Raw genomic sequence first — 22,478 nt, forward strand, 5'->3', positions numbered from 1 at the left:
ATTGCAATTGCAACACGAGGCTGACTTTTTGTTTTATATTGAGTTGTACTTTCCCCTGATCTTTAATTCACAAATTGAGTTGGCTTCAGTAGTCATAAAAAGCCTTGATGTAAAATGTGGGCGTGATGAAAACTGTTGATTGAATTGCAACTGAAAAGGCATTGAATAGCGAATAACCAGGTAGTTATTGAGTAATTAGATAGACAGCAAATAGCAATGTTGAATTAAAGCAGTTTGCTTTAATGTCTTTTGGGAGTTTATCCTGTATTCTCTAATTATTGCTCATTGTTTTCTTTCCTTGATATTCAATATAGATTCTGTTTAAGCATGCAGTATTCTTTTTTGGTGTTGTCACATGAAGTTTGGTAGCAGTTTGCTGAAGAAAAGATGCAGAGTTGATGCTTTTTGTGGAAGAATGGAATTGAATAATTCATGGTTCTAACAGCACAGGGGGAGAAAAGGAAGCACTGCATCTCCTCAGGGCAATAGTCAAAAGCCCAGACAACAGTCCTTTAATGACACAGATGGTCGTTACTGTTGGATTGATACCAGGCCAAAGCTAAATTGTAGTGATAAGAGCTGTCATGGATCCGTTTAGCTTTTTAGAAGCCATGCAGAGGAGTTTTACGTCCAGGAATATTAGCAAGGCAAAGGTGGGAGAGGGGAGTCTGTAAGATGCTACAGGCAGTCAGACACGTTGGATGCTGCCTGTAAGGTAGTTGAGATGCCACAGCCCCTCTCACTGCCGACTGAGAGGCGTTGAAACCCCTGAAGTGCAGGTGTCGACACTGCAACTGGTGTCCCATCTGAGTTATTATACAAGTCAATGAAATTCAGAAAGAAAAGAAAAAAATCGTCTGCAGTTCCTTTCCTCTGCAAAGTCTGAGAGGTCACACACTCACAATTATATTAATATTCTCAATAAATGTGGCAATTACATTGAAAATTTCAAGTACTGTTTGTTGTTAGTCACATTTATCTTCTTGATTAACTGGCTCCACTTTGAAACAGGAAACTCTGCTGCTTTCAACCGCTGTAACTGCGTGGTTCACAAACAGGCTTTTATACTTTGGAAGAGAGAAACCACAGATAAAAATCCTTCCCCACAGTTCAATAAAGTTAAGTCCTGCAAACTGTAATAATTTAGAGATTAAATAATGCTAAGCTTTTGAAACTGGCTTGTTCCAGTTAACCTTGTACAGTCCTGGTGCTCCTGCCATTTTCTAAAACCTGCTGGTACGTATTCTCTGCGCTATTGGATTAATAGATCTGCACACTTTCTAATGACTTGTTAGAGGTGTCTGTAGTAATTTTTTTTTTTGCTATGTAGGAGCTCTGCACACGAACCAAAACATTGTGTTTGGTCCTGTGCAAATGCAGAAGGGGCGTATAGTTTTCCAAAGCTATCTGTTGCTAACATTCGGTTGGAGGAAGTGGGATGAAAAGGGGAGGAGGGCACTGCAGTAACTGAGTCAGTATTCTAAAAGTGCAACCTGTTGTTTCACTGGGACATTAGTAATAGGAGCCTCTCTGTAAGTGGAAAGTTTTATTATTTAGGTATCTGTTTCTAAATTGCATTCTTTTATCTGAGTTGTCGGTGCTTCCTGATATAAACATAGCATGGATATAATAGGAGGCTTTCTTCTGTCAGTGGAGCAACACTTTTTCCAAATTATATGAAAATAAAGCAGAAAAAAACTGTCAGGTCTTCTGGCCCATATTCAGACACAATGGTTTTGCTAATGCTGTAGTATCTTTACTGTTTGTACACGGTCTGTGCTGTTAACAATTGCAAAATAACCTTGTACCATACACAAGGGTAGAAGACTGTATTTCAATGATTATCAAAGCCACGGACTAAAAAAATAGAGGCAGTTTCCCAAGAAAAGTCTGAATACTTTCCATAGTTTCTGTGCTCTAGTTTTGTTCTTTTTCTTTCCTTGCTGTTCTCTAAGACATCATCTCTTCTGATTTCCCTCAGGTAACTGGAGAACTTAGTTCTTTGGTTTTAATATTGCTGCACTGTGATGCAAATTGAGTTTTGAAGTCATGAAGACTTTAAACTTTCTTTGGAAATTGATTAACTTCAATAAGTTCAGTCAGTGTTTGAGTAAGAATATATCCATAGCAGCATTCAACTTTTGTTGCAAAGTGTGTGTTGTTTCTGATGTTCTTTTCAATTTGTTACACCTCTTATTTTTGGCTATAAGATATGTCCTCCTCATACAGCCACCATTGCTCTAAAAGCACTGGTAAGGCATTTTCTTTCACCTGTAACTGTCATTGTTACACTAATTCATGAGTATGGGTCTACAGAACTCTCCATTATGCAGATAACTAAAATTTGGAGTATAGATTGTTGCATGTATATCTGACCCTTATTGGAAACTTACTGGAAGCTGAGATACAGCTCTCATTCACTGGGTATTGCACTCATGTTGTCTGCCACCTTGTGTTCAGAAGCCACATTGTGCAATAAATTACTGAAGTTAAAATCACAGTCTGAAGGGGAAATCCTTATAATTCAGACATAGATGCACTGAAGTGGTTACACATCAGCTTCCCAATGGCAATGTCTCCTGTTCAAGTGTTGGTGGAACAGGGCTGTGGCTGTTTCCATTGGCCATGTACAGTACGTACAAGAGGTATGCAAGCTGAGGCAAGTGCTAGAAATAGGGCACACTTTTAGCAGGGAGGTATAAATGATGGTATGAAGAGACCTCAAAGTGAAGTTGTAGCTTCTCTAGTCTGGGAAGCATTGAACTATAAGAGTGGTAATATTTCAACTGTAAGATAAGAGAACTGGAGGTGTGCCTTGGTCATGTTCAGGGACCCGCATTATGCCAAAAGCAGAGTCAGATGATTGTGATTGTCCTTCCTAGCTTATAAACAGCTTTACTATTTATGAAATTCAGATCTCAGCATCACTACTTTTGCAAAGCAATTTTGAAATCTATTAATAACTGTGAATTAATCTCATTTTGCTTATACCATAGGCAGTACATATCTATAAAATTCTCTGGACGAAGTCTCAGTGTAGAGTATTGTAGCTTAAACATGTCACAGATGAATCCTGGTGAACACTGTGCTAGTAATTGTGCTGTGGTTACAATCCAGGTGTTGGGGAAGAATTTTGAGAGTTAGTTAATGATCTCTGAAACACATGGGAAAAAATGTATATTGGTAAGAAAGTGACTAAAAAGCAAGGGATGCAGGCAACAGTGTTAGTAATTTTAGCTGAAACATTGATAAAGACTTGTATCAGGTCACAGTGATAGTTGTGCGACTGTCTGGGCTTTCCCTAGCAAATTTTTTGAATCCAGTTGTCTGCTGGAGAGCAGACAATTGCAGCTTTGCCTTTCCTGATTTTGTATGCAGGGAGGTCTAATTCATGCTCGCTGTTCAGATAGATACACAGACTTTAAAAAGAAAGAAGCACTGTTAATGAGTAAGAGAAGCTTGCCTGATAGATATCCTTATGAATTACAGCCACAGCATATGTTCAAGCTGTTTCAGTTAAAAGAACCTCTTGACATTTGAGTTGTGTTCTGTATTGATCTATTTTCTGAGACAGTCAACACAAGGCGGCATCTTTTCTTAAAAGGCTTATAAAATTAAAATATTTCTTTTTAAATTAAGATGTTATCTTAGCATCCTTGATAACTTTCTGGAGTAAGGAGCTCTAGAACTAAGTGGCAAAGGCTCATGCTGAAGACCATGGACAAGTTTGTTTTGCAGGGGAAACTGCTATTTATTGAAACAAACACTATTTATTGACTGACAGTTATAGAATAGTCTGGGTATTTATTCAGAGGAGGTATCTCTGTAAGCCATAACAATCTTTCTTGCATCTTTTCTGTTCTCCCTCTCTTTCTGTACAGGCACGGTCTCTGTGAACATGTCAATACTGGTAAAGAATAGAGTGAGCTGAAGTGTTTTGATAGCCCACAATGCTGCATTTTATTAGCTTGCTTCTGGGCTCTTTTTTGGATTGCTTAAGGAACTTTCTCTCTGATTAATCTGCTATAGGAAGACATAGTCTTAAACTGTGAGGACAGAAGGCAGTTGATCACGTTTGATCTTAGTGTCAGGGATTAGTCTCAAGCTCTCTTTTGTTTAGCAGGATAAAAGTGGGTCGAAGAAGTTTTTCTCCTTTCTTTAGCAGAGAATACAATATAATAAAATATTGTACATGACTTACTGGCACAAATCTGGGGAAGTATTTGGCTTTGCTAATGGGAATACAGTGGAGGCACTCATCACAATTAATGTGTTGTTGTTGATATTCAGAGTAAGAGGACATAGGTAAGAGTGTACCATAAGTATTCGTAGGCAGTTAATACAAAAAGGAGTTACTCAACAGGCAAAAAGGATCAGTTCAAAGGAGATGTTAATGAAATGATGAAAGGAAACTTAGGGCAATTTTTAAGTTACTGACTCCAAAATCTCTTTGTCTGTGGAAGTTTCTTTTGAGGAGATAGATCCTAGTTATACAGGCACAAATGAAAATTCAGCTGCACAAAAAACAGATTTTGCAAAGCAGTAGGCTGCAGAGAAAAGCTTTTCTAGATGACACTATAAATAAAAAGTTACTCATTTTAAAAGACAACATTACAGTGGGGGGAGGGGAATAAATAAAAGGGAGAAGAAATACTGGATTCACTGTGGCTATGAGTAAGTTCCTATAGAGAAAGGGTTGTTTTTCTTTTCTAGATCTCATGCTATTTTCCAGCCAATACCGGAAAACAAGGCTGCTGCTGTAGCTTGTGCAGTACAAGAGAGGCTTTTTGGTCGGCATTGTTTAATGAGTTATTTTTACCTTGAGTACTAGCCTCCAAGTGCCTCATTTTCTGTACTTGTTACTAGTGGCAATCTCTGTAAAGCCCACACGAAATACAGTCCCTCCCTGAAGGAGTCAGTGTCCTTTTCAAGACAGAGTGCTGGGCAAAATGAAAGAAGGAGAAACTCTATTATAGTATATATTTCTACATACAGTGAAAGCATTGGGAATGGCTCTGTAATATGCTGCTGGAAGTATGTGTTTGACATGTTACACTACCGTGCTTTTTTGTAGGGAGTATATTCCCAACTGATGCATTTTGCATGGTAAGGGACTTCTGCTCTTTCTAGGGTCTCTCAGCAGGGACAAGTGGGATGTTGTGAGGTTGTTTTTTGGCTCTGGTGTAGATGCAAGCTTGTTGTGTGACAAAGGCCTAAGGCTGTAGCTTTTCCTATGGCACAATAGTTACCTCCCTGGTTACTGTTAGCTTACAATTTAGTTGCCAGTATAAACGTTTGATCGTGGCGACTGAAACCTTACCTACAATTAAACAGAACTGGATGTTGTTTGGCCTTCTCCATACTAGGAAGTGTTGGGCTTTACCTATGCTATTAAGAGTTTCCCATTTCTCAACACCAAGTAATAGCTAGTGTTAAACGTGCCTTTTGCCTCTCTCACTCTCTCTGTAAAAAGCTAATGCTGTTGCTTTCCCAAAACTTCTTTGAAGATTAATTTGTTTATGAATCACTTGGAGACTCAAGAGAGAAGGTCAGATTTTCTTGCAAGTTTCTCTTGTACTTAAAGTTACGTTTACTTCCAAGAAAAAGGGTGCATAGGCCTGGGCTGAAGTTGGCATCTTGCTCCCTGCCTAGCGGCTATCACTCTCACATGGTAGCATCTACCTGTTTATAGCATACCACACTGCTCTGAACTCATCAGGAGCCAAATGCATGCTTCAGCTCACAAATACCAAGCATCCTTCTTGTAGGCTTTATCATGAACTGTGGCTTGCCCAAATGAGTAAGTGCCAATAAACAGAAAATACCTAGAGAGAGATAACTTTAGTCTGCAGCCTCTCAGTGTTAAAATGTTTTGTCCGGACAGTTTGCAATTTCACATATTTTTTGCATTTTGCTTTGAAGATTTGCAAAATATCCTCCAGAAAGGACTTCTGGGAATGGTGGAAACATTTCTTGGGAAAAAAGCTAAGCCGTTGAAGAGACCTGGGTTGTTAATACATGCATTTACACAGTTTAATAAGTAGCAGGGAGCTAAGAAACATTGTGGCTGTGGTTGCAAAGCCACTTACTTTATAACATTGGTGAAGATACTTATCTGAAGTGTTCAACTTTTCTAATCTTTGGACATGCTACCTTGATACTGTATCTGGTGTTTGTGAGACTTCACTTATGCGCAAAAAATGCAGAAAAGTCCCAGGTGAAATAAGTTGTTGTTGGAAGGGTACTATTGAAAAATCATAAAAGTTCTCGTTTGAAGGCAATGCATGTGCTGAAAACATCAGCTGCTTGCATTACAAATACTGAGAACTACTATAAATTACCTTGCTGTATGCACTATGGTTTCCAGTAGCATGCATGAGAAGTTAGAAGTGTTTCATGGTGAGAAAACAATGCTTGTTAAAGCTGTGAGAGGGATTCTTAAGAAAGCTTTTGCACAGAGGAGAGTTAATTTGCACTTTTAGGAAGAAAAACAGTCTTACTAAGGCAGTAACAATTCTTTTGTCTTTGCCTACAGGAAGGAGTTGAAGTGAGGGTTGCCAGAATATTCAATACATTTGGTCCTCGAATGCATATGAACGATGGTAGAGTTGTCAGTAATTTTATCCTACAAGCTCTCCAGGGAGAACCACTAACAGTAAGTAATGACCTCTCAGGGACACGAAGAGTTATTTGTCTTTATATCCTATCCTCATGTGATATGAAGGAGGCTAGATTTTAGAAAACACTGAGTTTCCCCCCCTGCCCTCTGAAAAATCAAATCTACCAGTGTATCAAGCTCAAGCATATAGAATTATATATGAAAAGATATGCTCAGTTGATGGTATCAGTATTCCTCTACCAGAGAGAAACAAGGCTACCAGTTGTGATTTGAGAAAGTGTTTTAGTCATCCTGAACTTGAATCTCTGTCTGTCGCAACTCATCTATGGGAACGTGGCATGACAAGGTTTACAGAATCATATTTTGGTACTTCTTCCATTGAGGAGCTTTCTCTGAACCCTTTTTGGAAGTTAGACATCTAAATGTTTTTTTGCAAGCTCGGAGATCAGCCTAAAAAGCTCCTGTAATGTTAAAGGCCTTTAACTAACTAATAAAGGCCTTCAGGCCTTTATTTACTAACACATCGTGTGTTAGTGGCATCGCCATGTGGCATGGCCCACATCTATGCAGCTAAATTTTCCTGCTGAAACAAATGGCCATATCCAAACTGTTTGCTGTGAATGGTCATTGGCTCTTGATAGAGCTTAAGCAACATCACAACATTGTCTGGGAGAGCAAGAGCTGTCACAAGCCAATACTCTGCCAAAGACGCTGGTAATGTAGCAACACAGACAGTGCCTGACCTATGCCCTGATTCTGTTTACTTTACTATTATAAAATAATTAGAATATGTAAAATAAATGAGGAGACATCCTGAAAGAGGGAGAAGTAGTTTGAAATCTGAGATCAGTTGTGAGGTCATGGGAACATTTACAGTTTTTGTGACATACAACAGAAGGTTCATATAAATATTTGATAATATTGCCTGGATTAGAAGAGTGAAGTGCCAGGAAGTCTGCTGCTAAATAACTAAGTCTGTTGCAAAGTACCTCCACAGAGCAGCTATCTTGAGATTGAGATAGCATTCCTTCTGCTGGGGACTCTAGAAAGAATTCATCCAGGAATTCCTCTAGGAAGGAGCATGTAATCCAAGGAGGAAAAGGATGAGTTTTGTGGCAACTTCCACTGCTGTGATTCTTGTAGAGAAAAATCTGAAACTGGACAGAGCATTGAAGAGTCAAGACCAAGGAATGCACAAATGACTTAGTTATGTAAAACTTATCCCACAAGCTAAAAGAAGACAAGCAGGAAACTCTATACGTACATAAAATTGTCTTCCTGTTTGCTTTGAGAGGCTGTCAGGCTGTCACTGTGCTCTTCTGGCGCATTTCTCTCAGAATCAGTTTAAACTCCTAAACCCCTCATCTTACCCAATGCTTACTGAAATGTGAAGCTCTTTTGGTTCTGAATCTGCCTCAGAGAGCAACAGGTTTACTAAGTGACAGGTGATGGCATGTAGGGCCTGTAGTGATAGGACAAGGGGTGACAGTTTTAAACTAAAAGAGGGTAGATCCAGACTAGATTTAAGGAAGAAATTTTTTACAATGAGAAGGGTGAGACACTGGCACAGGTTGCCCAGAGAGGTGGTAGATGCCCCATCCCTAGAAACATTCAAGGTCAGGTTGGATGGGGCTCTGAGCACCCCGATCTAGTTGAAGATGTCCCTGCTCACTGCAGGGGAGTTGGACTAGATGACCTTTAAAGGTCCCTTCCAACCCAGACAAGTCTATGATTCTGTGTATACCAATTGTATTGTTTTTCCTGTCTGCTAGAAAAAAAACATACTTTCTAGTCTGTCCTTCCAAAAAGCTTTTCTGTTGTAGCAGATCAGTGGTAAGATGTGTATGTCCCCACTTAAGTGTTTTCCCACTTAAATATGCCTACTGATAACTTTCAGAATTTAAGTATTCATGTTCTAGGGATTTTAAGCACTGCACGCAACTAAGCTGTGAAAAAAATGAATGTTATCTGATACCATTATGTACACTTTAGGTATGTTTTAATATCTGCTTTGAACTTGAATTTTTGAATCTTTTGAACAACTTGCTTACTCAAAAGTTCTAGCCACTAGAAATTATTTTACTTCCCATTTCCCCAAATAGTAATATTTAGAGAGCCATGTGATGATTTTTTTTTTGTTCTGATTCCTTTAAAGGCTTACAGTGCTATTTTTTCTTGACAATTTTTTTAGAGACCACTCACATTTGGTGGTCTCTTTGAAGTTATCTGTTGATAATGAGCAAATAAAAATTGCTCATTATAACCACATGTTGGTATTCTGAGGTTTGCTTTAAATATTTGGCACTCTTTTCTGGCTGAGTGCATGCTGCAGCATCTTTCAGTGTTTCAGGAGAGGACAAAGCATTGCTCTGTCCTACATCCCTGAAAATGTTTCCTACATCCAGAGTTCTGGTTGATGAAATGCTTAAGTGTATGTTTAATGGAGATACATCCAAGAGGAAAAAGACCTCCAAAGAACTGATTCATTGCCAAAGGTTCTGCAAGCACATTTTTTCCATTCCTGCAACACTGAGCTTATGTCTCAGGTGTGTCTCCTTGCGATGTTTGTCTAGAGCAGTGAGGAAAAGATAATTGGACTTGAGAGGACTTTCATGTTTATGTAACTTTTCTAACTTTCATCTGGTTTTAGGTCTATGGACCTGGAACTCAGACGAGAGCTTTCCAGTATGTCAGGTAAGCCTTATTTGTGCTCTCTGATATTTACTTCCCTTGGTGCTTCTTTGAGCTTGGCCAGGTTTGTATGCATGTGCATTTTAGTCAAAGAAATTATGTTCATTCTTAGGCCAGCTTTACTTTCAGAAAGGAGACAGAGACGTTTCTAAAAATACCAAGAAACAAAACTTTAGTGGATTTAGAACTTTGAATTAAAATATTGTGTTCTTCCCTTCAAGGGACAGCAAATAACCGAGTAGGAAAATTTGGAATGCTGCTTTAAGTCTGAGCAGTTTGTCAGTCCTTGCATTGTAATGCAATAGTGCCACCTTGTGTCTTCGGGGGATCCGTGGTCAGTGTGTGTGCTTCACATGCATGTGTCCCCTGCTGCGGGAAGGAACCAGTTGAGGGGGTATTGCTGTAGCTAATATTTGCAGTGTAAGCAAGGCCAGAACGTACTTTCACTGAAAAAGTGAATCGGTTCCTCAGAATCTTTTGTTCTGTTGTGCTAGCTGAACTTCCGTGCCAGCCTTCTGGGTTGTTTTAATCATTCTCCACTTGGAAATGTTCTTTCCCTCTGCTGAAAGTAATAACAGTGATGATAGACGCTACAGAAACCCCATCAGTTTAAAGTATCCACTCCTTTCCTAATTATAAGTCATAATGAAAAGGACCTGGATGTGTATGTCCAGGGATGAGTGGATAAGTTTGTTGCTGATAACCCAAAATAACCTAGGGTTATTTTGCTGGGGGAAGGTAACACCAAAATACTGGTTTGTTAACAAACGTGGTCTAAGAATTTCTGAAAGCGAGAAGATAGTTCAAACAAGAAACTGCGAAGTCTTACAACTTACCCTGTTCTGTTTGAAATGTGTTGGAAATGGGCCTCTAAATATGCTTGAGTACCAGAGAGAAAAGGAAGTATTGTTTTTTAGTATCTTGATATTTTTATGTATTCATATGTTCAGATAAACTATATCCAGTGCATTCCAAAGATAATCACCCTTTCAAACTAATCTCCAGTTCAATATATCTTACAAGAATGACTGTAGAACAAGCAGCCGAGAAAACGTACACCCATTGAATTATACACTGTAAATCTGATTTCAGCATTCCTCACTCAGCTGCCTGATCTGCCTTACTGGAGCTCTGAGGAAGCAGGTCTCTTTTTAGACAATAATATTATTTATAGGGAAGTGGAAATTGCCTCAATCTGTTCTTCCCTTTTTATAGTGATCTTGTGAATGGGTTGGTGGCGTTGATGAACAGCAATGTCAGCAGTCCTGTCAACTTGGTGAGTATGAGAGCTCCACTCTACTGCGTTTGCTGTCCAGTGGCCAGCATCACCTCTGTTTCCTCCTTGTCACTGATGCTGATTTCTAGAAGAAATAAACAGAGTAAAAAAATCTCTTTTCATTATGAATAATGTATTCATCCATGTATTCTCTTTACAAATAAGAAGATTAAGCCCCTAGATGTTGAGATCTTGTAGTTCCAAGAAGAGGATAAATTTGCTAGTGTTTTTCATTTGTTCTAGCAAAAGGATTTATGTAATTAGAATATGAAAAAAAAAAAAAACCCACAACAAAATATGAGCGGGGGCGGGGGGGGCGCAAAATACACCAAGGAAATGATTGCAGTCTGGTTTTAATGAAAAAAGCACTGAAGGAATACTTATCTCTAAATAATTAGAAATCACTTCTTAGTAGTCTTGATTAGAGGGAAATTGGATCGTATTTGATTATATAATTTTCTGATATTGATTAAGGCTGCTTAGAACTTAACTTTTCTAATAAGATTTTTGTTCTGTCCCATTTATTGTCACCTTATTCTCAGTAGTAGATATAAAAATAGAAAAAGGATGCATACACCAGGTCATTTCTGTGTGTGCCAACTTTTGCCAAATCAGATATTCAACTCTGCAGGGCAGTTGTTCACTAGATTTTCCTTTTTACTGTGGACATGAATTCATGTCTATGTTTCTATCCAAATGCTGACATTTTTAAACCCCATCACATGTTTTGTGTCCAGAAAACTCATTGTTTAAATCTATATGTACCTAAATGTTCAGCTTTAGGTCAAACAAGATGTAGTGAAGAAGAGGTTTGCAACAAGGAAAGCTAGGGATGAAGGGAATTGAGGCTGATGAAGGTGAGCTAATGCTAACAGGAAGCTTTCAGCATTTTGTTCTGAAATGTTGATCAGGAGTCCACATGCAAGTTGATTAAAAAAAAATATTTAAGAAAAGTAATATTGTATAGGAAAGCAAGTAGCCTTTATACATGTTGATATGTAAGGTGTAGTAAAAGCGGAAGCAATTGTTTTCAGCTAAATTAGTTCAGTTTCCTAACCTTGGATGAACTGAGAGTTTATCATACTTCTTCATTATATCATCTGTCCTCAACTTGGCCAAGTCCTTGAATCCAGATTTCAAAGTGATGGTGTGGTTTTGTGGGCTGCTGAGTGGCACGTGCCTTTACTGTGATTGAAGTGCATTTGCCCATTCTTTACAGACTGATTTTTTTGGGCAGCCCCCTGCGTACATTGTATACCAAGGCAACTGTAATGGAGAGCGACTTTTCTAATGAGTGTGGAGCTTGTCAAAGTTAGAATTTTTTCATCAAAGTAGGAATAAGGCATGATTTTTAGCTTTTTCAGAGTTTAACATGACCCTGTTAGACTCATCTCATGTCGGAAAGCTAGCGTGTTGTAAGCTGTTTAATTGTTATTGTAATGAATATCGCTTCTATTTCTAGGGAAACCCAGAAGAGCACACTATCCTAGAATTTGCCCAGTTAATTAAAAAACTTGTTGGTGAGTATGATAAGTGATTCTTAGAAAAGCTAATGAAGTACTTATTGTCATTAGATGATTATTACTTGATTGGTCTGTGTAATATATGGATAACTTAATTGGTCTTTGGATTTCGTAATAACTTTATCAAAGGAATTTAATTGTATCCTGATCATATAATTAAATATTAATAAGATAATACAAATCCTCTCAATTGTATGTAAAATATTGCATGAACAGTAGAATGAATACATTCTTTCTGTGTATGTGTGTGACCTATACCAATTATTTTGTATAATGTTTATGCATTTTTCTAGCTTTGTTTTGGCACAAGGACAATTCATAAATGAAATGGAAAACACATGAATGAAAATGTCTAACGTAACCTCCTAGCTGAAATACAGATACTTCAGCAAGGTGGTTCTTCACAATTACGCAGGCTGTTCTCCTTCAACTGCCATCAAAAACCTCATGCTGTGGTGACAGTCTTTCTCTACTTTTCACTGATCTACCAGTGGCTCTTGCAAGGGCTGTCAGCACCTCCCTTGTAAGTGGCTGGGAAGAAAACACTGTGTCATTCTCTTAATTCTTGCTCTGATACCTGTAGCAAATCAGAGCTCTCGAGAATGGAAGTGAAGGGCTGCACTCAGTCTTCTAGTGCGGCTTCCTAATGAGATGAAACATACTGATGCCATTAGCCCAGGGTTTTTAGTCTGTAGATTCCAGCAGTGTTTCTGAGGCATCTGAAAAAGACAAGTTCAAACATACAGTACAGAAGCTGATGCATGTGATGTTTCTAATAGAGGGTCATCCCCTCTGGAAAACATCTGTGCATCCACAGATCAGGGAAGGAAATTGAAAATCGGAGCAGCAAACCCATCAGGCACATAGAATAATTGTTACCCCCAATTGTCTGTCTCTTCACAAACAACTTGATCTGTTTCAGGCTGCCCAGAGACGCTTACTTTAGTCCTACATCCATAAAATCCCACAGTAACATGTCATGTAAACTATTTGCTAGATCTGGTTAGAGAAATTGTCCTGTTTCTGTCTCCTGTCATGACGAAAGACAGGTACTGTGTTGGCTATTTAAATCACACTGGAGAGTACGGCCAAAAAGAGGAAGTGAAGTCCTTTTACAATGCAAAAGTGCTAACGGAATCACAGAATGGTTGAGGTTGGCAGACACCTCTAGACGTCATCAGGTCCAACCCTTCTACTCAGGCAAGGCCACCTACAGCTGGCAGTGGCCCAGGACCATGCCCAGACAGCTTTTGAGTATCTCCAAGGATGGAGACTCCACAGCCTCACTGGGCAATCTGTGCCAGTGCTGGGTCACCACCACAGTAAAATAGCGTTTCCTGATGTTCAGAGGGAACCTCCTGTGTTTCAGGTTGTGCCCACTGCCTCTGGTCCTGTCAGTGGGCACCACTGAAAAGAGCCTTCTTTACTTCCCCTATCAGGTATTCATACACGTGGATAAAATCCCTCTGAGCCTTCTCTTCTCCAGGCTGAACAGTCCCAGCTCTCTCAGCCTGTTCTCACAGGAGAGATGCTCCAGTCCCTTCATCATCTTAGTAGCCATTCGCTGTGCTATCTCCAGTCTGTCCATGTGTCTCATATTAGGGAGCACAGAACTGGACACAGCCCTCCAAATGTATTTCACCAGTGCTGAGTAGAGGAGGAAAATCATCTCCTTTGACCTGCTTGACAGCACTCCTCCTACTGCAGCCCAGGATACCATTTGCCTTCTTTGTGGCAAGGGCACATTGTTGGCTCATATTTAACTTGCTGTCCACCAGGACCCCCAGGTCCTTTCCTGCCAAGCACCTTTCCAGCTGGTTGACTTCCAGTCTGTACTGGTGCTTTGGGGTTGTTCCTCCCCAGGTGCAGAACTTTGCACTCTTCCTTGTTGGACTTCATGAGATTCCTGTCAGCCCTTTTCTCCAGGTGCCTCCAGATGGTAGCACAGCCCTCTGGTGTATCAACAACTCAGTGTTGACCTGGTATTGACCCCTGGGGTACACCACTAGTTACCAGCCTCCAAGTAGACTTTGTGCCACTCCTCACCAGCCTCTGGGCCCAGCCATGCAGACAGTTTTCAATCCACCTCACTGTCTGCTCGTTCAGCCCTCAGTAAGGATGTTATGGGAGACAGTGTCAAAAGCCTCACTGAAGTCAAGGTAGATGATATCCACTGCTCTGCCCTTGGCTACTGAAGCAGTCATTTCATTGTAGAAGGCTATTAGACTGGTCAAGCATAACTTCCTTTTTGTGAATCCATGCTGAAAGCTTTGTGAAATGCTTCGTGAATCCATGTTGCTGTGGAACAGCTGGTTCACCCAGCTGTTGCGGGCAGTGCAGCTGTGTCAGTGGAAAGCATTTCAATGGCAGAATTATGAAACACAAAGCTGCAGAAAGACCTGATGCTCCAATAGGTAGGAAAGATGTAAATGTGAAGCATAGTGAATTGCAGGTGATAATGCACAGTTCTTGTTTAATAGGCAGTGGGAGTGAAATCCAGTTTCTCTCAGAAGCACAGGATGACCCTCAGAAACGAAAACCTGACATCAGAAAAGCCAAGTTATTGCTTGGCTGGGAACCTGTGGTATGTACAGCTGTATTACAGGGGTTGTGTGCAAAGACACAGGGAGGCAGAGGTGGGTGGGAGAGGACCACATGATAATGATGCATTTCAGTTATCAGAATATCTGCTTAACACAATCTCCAGGACAGTTGTTTAAAAGGCTGTCTTGTATGTTGCCCTAGCTCATGACCCAGGAACAATTAGCATTTGTAATAGACAAGTAGAAAAAAACATTTTTATGATAGGCATTTTAATTTTTTTCACATGCGTATTATGAAGTGTCTACCTACCTTTCTGTAAACGAAACGAATCCTTTGAAATATGTGGTACATAGTGATGAGAACTAATGAGTTTGCAGTCCTCGTTCCTTTTTTGCTGTGGTAACATGCATTATGGAAGGAAAAAATTGCTTTTAATTAATTAAAATTTTTTTAGAAAATCTTTGGAGTAAGAGTATTTTTAAGATTATCTGTAACAGCATTGTAACCAAAAAGTTATTTTGGATTAAGAGAGAGATATATGAGCACCAGAAAAATGTTCTGGTTTTTAGTTTGTTTAAAGGGAAATATGTGAAACTTGGGCAAAACAGAAGCTACCCAGACAGAGGTGACACATTTATTTTATTTTTATTTATGCTGGTGGACTGAAGTAAGGCAGAATAAGAAGCCCTTATTTTAGACTATGGATATCATACATAGAGATGTATGATACCACAAAAGGTTTAAAACAGTTAACTTTTATACTTCTAACCTTCACTGTTTGCCACAGTCAGTACCGACACTTAACTTACTCTGAAGTAGCAGTACGGTGTTGGTACATCAAGGCAAGTAGAACCCTAGAACGGTTTGGGTTGGAAGGGACCTTAAAGATCATCTAGTTCCAACCCCCTGCCCTGGGCAGGGACACCTCCCACTAGACCAGGCTGCTCAAAGCCCCATCCAGCCTGGCCTTGGACACTTCCAGGGATGGGGCAGCCACAGCTTCCCTGGGCAACCTGTTCCAGTGCCTCACCACTGAGTAGTTTTTGTGCTGCTATTTTATCCTCCTGTGTTGGTGATGGTATCAGCACGCATGTCAAGAGCATATGGCTCTTGAGAAAAGTGGGTAGTATTTCTGTTGTTCTTGTCTACAAATCATAGTGTTTAAATACAGGCCTAGAATATGAAGAATTACAATTATTTCTATAGGATTTAAGACTATCAAATTAGATACTGGATGATAATTTGTATCCCTTTTTCTGTATCTCAATGGAGCACTGGAGCAATAAAAACTAAAAAACAACCGCCACCTTTATACCTTTCTGTGGCATATACCATGCTGTGAGAATCTGCTAAAAAGGATCTTTAATGACGAAAAACAGAAGGGGCTTAAATTTCTGTGTGCTTATCTCTCTCAGTGTATTATGAATTGAAAGTGGAATTATGTAAGTCTGTTTTGACACTAAACAGACCAGTCATAACCATCTGATGAGATTTAAATTTGTTGGGTTTTTTGACTTAATACCTCAGAAAATATATCTGATGTTTAAAAGCTAACATGCATTAGCAGTGCAGAGATGTAACCAGTATGTGGTGCTGTTAATACTTATATTGGCTAAGAATGAGACTTCCGAGCAGTCTTTTGATAGCTGTACTAAAAAAGATACCGTTGTAAAAAGAGCTGATGTGAACTCAGTGTGATACGATTCTCTCCTCACTTTTGGGAACAGGTCCCATTGGAAGAAGGTTTGAATAAAGCAATTCATTACTTCCGTAAAGAACTTGAGTATCAGGCGAACAATCAGTATATTCCCAAGCCAAAACCCGCAAGGATGAAAAAAGGAAGAACAAGACATAACTGAAGACTGTTAGTTGGACAGGAAACTCCCTGCTTGACATTTGACGGATGTAATTTTTTTTCTTCTTGGGTTTGTTTTTTTTTTTTTTTTGAGAGAGACTTTGAAACAGGTATCATGAAGAACAAACTGGAATTTCATTCTGAAGCTTGCTTTAAAGAAGTGGATGTGCCTAAAAAATAACAAACAAATATTCCCCTTCCCCTGCAAATCTTGCCTTGCACTTTTTAAATCTGTCTTTTTACGTAAAATAGAGTAGAAGCATCTTTTAGTATCTTCAAGTTTTATATCTTGCTGTGAGATCATTTTGTTGTGACTGTCCTTGACAGTTTTATTTACTGGTTTCTTTGTGAAGCTGACGATAAACACAAACGGGATGGAAAATGCCAATTTATTTATAAAATGGGTACTATAAAATATGAGATGTTCTACTATGCATAAGAAAAAAGTTAGTGGTATTGTCAGGTGAGAGACACTGACGTCTAAGTCTAAAGGAGTTTAAAAGAATTCTGTACGAGAGCTTTATGTATTCTTTAAAGGAGAGATTTTTTCAAAGGTTTAGTTTTAGTTGTACACTTGAATTTGAGATATTTTCATTGATTACCATGGATAAGGATATTTTGAATCACTACTGTGTTGTGCGTACTCTGGGAATAAAGTTAATGTATTATTGGTTACAGTGGTTGAATATGCTATTTTAATAAAATACTGAAAGTTCTATTGACTAGTTTCAGGGTTTCACTGCGGGCACTTCTCTGGCATTAGACATCTGTGCATTTATTGTATATTAATTAGAAAGTAACAGTCTGTAAATAATTGCCTCAAAGTTAACATTGGTCTTTCATTGGTTGTCTCTTAGCAGATATACAGGAAGGGCTGCAGGTTGTCTGTTGAAATAGATCAGACAAAACCATCATGATTTACTCCAGGTAGTTGATAGTCAGGCAGGAGTATACGGTTTTCTTTAAACTGTAGAGTCTAACTTTAGCCTCCCTAACTGAAGAAATGTTTCTATTTTAAGCAGTTACTGAATTGCCAGTAAATGCTTTCAACTTTGATAACGATGCCTGTCATCTTAACAAATAAAAACCAACCAAGCAAACAAAAAAAAAATCCAATTCCCCTTATTTTTAATGGCTTCCCTTTATTTTTAATACCTAGGACTGAATACCTGGGGAGAGAGAGTTTTTAAAAGGTATTTTGGCTTAGTGCCACTCAAAATTGAAAATCATAAATCTCGTCAAGCAAAATGACTTGACTTTATCTCATTAAAGCTTGATGTTTCGTTAGCTTTTGAGTATCTTTAGGTTGATGGTCAAAGCGGGAGTTACCCGTAGCGATGACTTGACACCCAGACCCAGGGAGGACTCTGGGAGCAGTGTGGTATTTAGTCACCTTTGTCCGAGCATCCCATCTCCAGAGCCTCCCAGTGCCTGCAAGGCTTGGAGTCCCATCCAGTCTGCCTGGTAAAGTTCCCTGGGACTCCAGCAGTGGTGGGGCTGACGTGGTCATTTGTGTGCCCTGTCTGGACCAGTTCTGCAGTGATCCTTTTCAGTCAAAATGGTTTCATAGAATCATAGAATCGCCTAGGTTGGAAGGGACCTTTCCGATCACCTAGTCCAACCATCAACTTAACTCTGACAAAAAACATCACTAAACCATATCTCTAAGCACTGTGTCTACCTGTCTTTTAAATACCTCCAGGGATGGTGCCTCAACCACTTCCCTGGGCAGCCTGTTCCAATGCTTGATAACCTAAATTTTCCTAATATCTAATCTAAGCCTCCCCTGGCACAATTTGAGGCTGCTTCCTCTTGTCCTATCGCCTGTTACTTGGGAGAAGAGACCGACCCCCACGTGGCTACAGCCTCCTTTCAGGTAGTTGCAGAGAGCGATAAGGTCTCCCCTCAGCCTCCTTTTCTCCAGGCTGAACAACCCCAGCTCCCTCAGCCGCTCCTCATAGGGCTTGTTCTCCAGACCCCTCACCAGCTTCGTTGCCCTTCTCTGGACCCACTCCAGCACCTCAATGTCTTTTTTTGTGGTGAGGGGCCCAAAACTGGACACAGTACTCAAGGTGTGGTCTCACCAGTGCCACAGGTTTTCTTCCCTGCTCACGTGTGCAAGTTCTCTTCCAGTGGAAATCTGCCATGCAACTAAGATGGGGAGCCAGGGAGCATTTTCCTGTCTGGACTCAGAGGTAGAATTTAGGTATTACATGTTGCCTTCATCTTTTCGCAGCTGAGCAGCTTGAGGTCTGCTTTTTGCTTGAAGCCTTTTTCTAGGTACTTGATCTGGACATCTATTCCATGTTAATTTGCCTGAAAAGTACACCGTGGCATGCGTGCTCCAAGTGTGCCTGTAACCTGTCATCACTGATATGCTGACAAAGCACAGCCTCTCTCCCTATACTCAACACCACGGCTGGATGTATGTGAAAGTAGTGCCCGCTTCTTTAATAGTGTTGTGGCAAGAACGGCTAATCGGCTCTGAGCACGGTGTTTTTAACCCTTAAACTCTAGATTATATTTGGGGGAAGGTGCTCTTTGTCCTTCTATTTACTCACCATTCAAAATGTGCTGTTGGATGCCGAAGCATGTATGAAGAGGTGGTGCACGAGGGTGCAACCCTAGTTCAGCATTTAGAGCAGCCATTGAGAAAAAATGGGAGCTGTGGGTACCAGCTGTTATTTCCAGGACTGGTTTTCATTTAATCCAATTACTTCAGTGCAAAATACGTAAACTGTACTGGAACAAGCACGCTTCTGGAGACAGGCACAAAATGTACATTTTCCAAAAAAAAAAAATCCCTCAGGAAGTCTGAACATTTGGATACTACAGATGTGAATTTAAAAGCTTTTTAGGTTACTTCACAGCCTGACCTCCTTCATAAAAGGAACAAATCGGAGAGAGGGCGAATGGCTGGTACCAATACAGCCCATCTGTGAGTACGTGGCAGGCCTCCCACTGTGCCTGGGTGACAGACTGTATCGATTTGCTGCTTTCCTTGTGCTCTTTCTGGCTTTTGTTTCAGAGGTTCCTGGTTCAGTCCCCATATTCTTTCTAAATAGCATCTTCCAGAAACAGCAGCTGAGGCAGCTATTGTGCTCTTTGTGTTTGAAGCCGGTGACTGGCCTTCTGGCTGATTCGAAAAGCATGAATCGTGGGTGTTAAAATAGAATCTGCTGGTGCTTAAGAATGAAAGTCAGGGGTAATTTCAAGTTTGCTCTGGTCTGAACTGGGTCTTCAAGGCAGTTGAGGCAGATGAGGGTTTGGATGTTGGTGGTCTCTGTTCCCATCCGGGGTTACCCATCTCAGAAGGTGAAAGAAAGCGTCAATTTTGCCGGGAACCACAGGTGAGAAACAGCTGCTGCCTCTCCAGAAGAGCCACTTTTGATGGAGGGGGGTGGAATACAGCACTGAAAGTGTAGAAACGTAGGACTTAGGAGTAAATGAAGCCAAACGACCTTCTGATTTCCATGCCTGAACACAGCATACTGCATTTTATTTTTTTTTTTTCTCCAGGAAATTTGGGAATTGGGATTTTCTGCTATCGCCTGGTTAGGCAGTCAAGGCAAAACTGACGTGACCGAGTTTGAGGTGGCTATTTAGTCATAGTGATCTGCACGAACGGGCAGCTCAACCAGCGTTAGATGCAAGTCCTTCTCTCTCAGTAGGAAATGTGCGATGTAGCAGAGGCCTGTGGTGAACTGCCCGGCTTGGTGCTGGTGAGTGAGATCTGCCTTCTAGAAGGAGAGGTGTGCAGGGCACCCACTGCTGTGAGGTCCACAGTTGGATGTTTTATTATTTTTTTTTTTAAACAAGATGCACTTTTGCTTTATTTCTGTATGTAGGCTGTTCGGAAGCTTTTAAACCAGGTTGCTGATCTACAGACAAGCTACAGTGAGACTTGCAGTCCTAATTTATTTTAAGTAGTTCCATGAGTGTATAGTCTAGAGAAGCCTCATATCTGTCGTTAGGTTAGATTTTTTTTGCCATGTGTGGAAATGATGATCTGACAGTCTTCCTCTGTCTAGAGAGTTTGCAGCTTTTCTTAACCTATATAGACTCTGGCAGATTTAGTACTCAGTGAGCTCGCCGCCCTCTGGGCATTTGTGAATGTCTCTGTCACCCATTTTTTTGAAAAAACCTTTCACTTCTGCCAAGCGGGGTCGGAGTTGAGTTTCATAGTTGAGAGAAAGAGACAAGGGAGGAGGGGGAAGACACAAACACCATTGCATAAATTCATTAGCCTTGGAGAACAGGCTGCAGAGAGCAAAAGAGGGCTTTGATGAGTGTATGGATTGAGTTAGTCCCCAGGTTTTTATTAGTATTGAGTGTAATGCTACTTGAGGCCAAGAAGTCCTTGAAGGTTGTTGGAGGCTGATGAGGGAAGACCTGTCCACAGGAAGGAGATGCTTTGTGAATAGCATGGGAAGTGTGCACTCAACATTGCTAGCCCTAACTTCCATATGTCCTCCCCCTGAAACAGGTGGGAATGTAGCCACCACAAATCCGTAGTTGTGAACATTTCCCTGTGCTTCAAGCAGTAGGAGATGGGAACGCCCCAAATAAGGCTTGGGGGAAGGTGTTCTTTCTCCTTCTATTTACTTCCCATTCAAAATGTGCTGTTGGATGCTGAAGCATGTATGAAGAGGTGGTGCACGAGGGTGCAACCCTAGTTCAGCATTTAGAGCAGCCATTGAGAAAAAATGGGAGCTGTGGGTACCAGCTTAGAGCTGCCTTAGAGCTACCAGGAAAAGCAGCAATGGCTCTGGAGAAAAGCGGGGCGCCTTTTGTATGGCAGGAGGTTCCTGAATGCAATTCCACATCAACTGAGAGGTTTTTCTGAAATAACAATTCGTATTTCTTGCAAAAAACAGACTCTGGTTCTCTGTTCCTTTTCCCAGTCCCTTTCCTTCAGTCACTTGCCTACTCCATGGTAGCAAATGTGGCAACAACTTCTTATCCACCTTGTTTTGTTGCCATTTACAGCCTGGAGCAGGCAACAGCTGGTTCATTCTTGCAATGCTTTGCCTAGTTTCTGACATGCTTTTCAGCAAGGAGGGGGATCCTCTGAATGCCTTGGAGCACGCCATGGCTGAAGCAGCTGGAAGGTCCAAAACACGCAGCCACAAGAAACTGTGAGGCAGCCTTAAGTACTGCAGTCTGGGCTCCATCCACCCCACTGCAGAGAAAGCTGCTTTGAGCAAGGAAGCCTACATCTTCCGTCTGGGAAACAGTCCTGGGGTGCTTCATCCCCAAAGTGTTTGTGTTACAAATAGGAACTTAAAGGGAATGAAGGCCCAAAAATAAAGACGGAAATAAATATCTATTTAAGACTGCTGATGAAGACACTTGATCTGGAGAGGGAGATCTCTGTCTAGACTTGGGCGGGTATATGAGAGTGGGTGTGGAGGCACGTCAGTAGTACTCCCATGCTTTGACATGGAAGGGTTACTTTAGAGGTATGATCAGCAAAGGAGGCAGGACTGCCTCGTCAGTCCGACTGACGGCCTTGCCTGGCTGACACCCACAAACTGGGGGATGCGGCAGCATCGGGTCTCGAAACATGAAGTGCTGGAGCGTGGCCAAGCTGTTCCTGTTCTGCAGGGAGCCACAATGAACAATGGCTGCTCTTCTCTCTTGGTGGAGAGGTTACATGATGTCAGTGCCGGGTTAGCTGGGGGATGATGATGATGTGAAGCGCTCTGTGCTGTCTGCACAGCAGAATGGAGAGGCTGGGAGGGGTTGTTGCACAGTTTCATCTCTCTTTTGGGACAGAAGTAGTCAAAAGGAAATTAACTTTGTTAATGTGGTTAACTTTGAAGTTAACTTTAACTAACTCCCTGCACATTTGACCATATTTGACCCTGACCATATTTGTTTTTTCTAATCGTTTTCTTCCTTTTGCCCAAGCCCGTGATGGCTCATACCTACTGGCTTTGTAGCTTCTTGGATGTATTTTTGCGTCGT

At 40.7% G+C, this 22,478-nt stretch overlaps 1 protein-coding gene across 3 annotated transcripts in view; it reads left to right on the forward strand.

The window, feature by feature from the left end:
* UXS1 (UDP-glucuronate decarboxylase 1) overlaps positions 1-17,499 on the forward strand; it is a 65,799-nt gene extending 48,300 nt beyond the window's left edge. The window contains exons 5-10 of one of the 3 annotated variants that reach the window (XM_063338799.1): positions 6,536-6,655; positions 9,270-9,313; positions 10,526-10,586; positions 12,049-12,106; positions 14,590-14,693; positions 16,381-17,499. In XM_063338799.1, coding sequence (XP_063194869.1) covers positions 6,536-6,655; positions 9,270-9,313; positions 10,526-10,586; positions 12,049-12,106; positions 14,590-14,693; positions 16,381-16,512 — 519 coding nt within the window. In that variant the 3' untranslated portion in view covers positions 16,513-17,499. The remainder of the gene's footprint in view (positions 1-6,535; positions 6,656-9,269; positions 9,314-10,525; positions 10,587-12,048; positions 12,107-14,589; positions 14,694-16,380) is intronic. The other 2 variants (XM_063338782.1, XM_063338790.1) reach the window with 2 other exon arrangements.
* Positions 17,500-22,478: the final 4,979 nt, after the last annotated feature.

Source organism: Chroicocephalus ridibundus, chromosome 1 (genome assembly GCF_963924245.1).
Source record: "Chroicocephalus ridibundus chromosome 1, bChrRid1.1, whole genome shotgun sequence".
Taxonomy (NCBI): domain Eukaryota; kingdom Metazoa; phylum Chordata; class Aves; order Charadriiformes; family Laridae; genus Chroicocephalus; species Chroicocephalus ridibundus.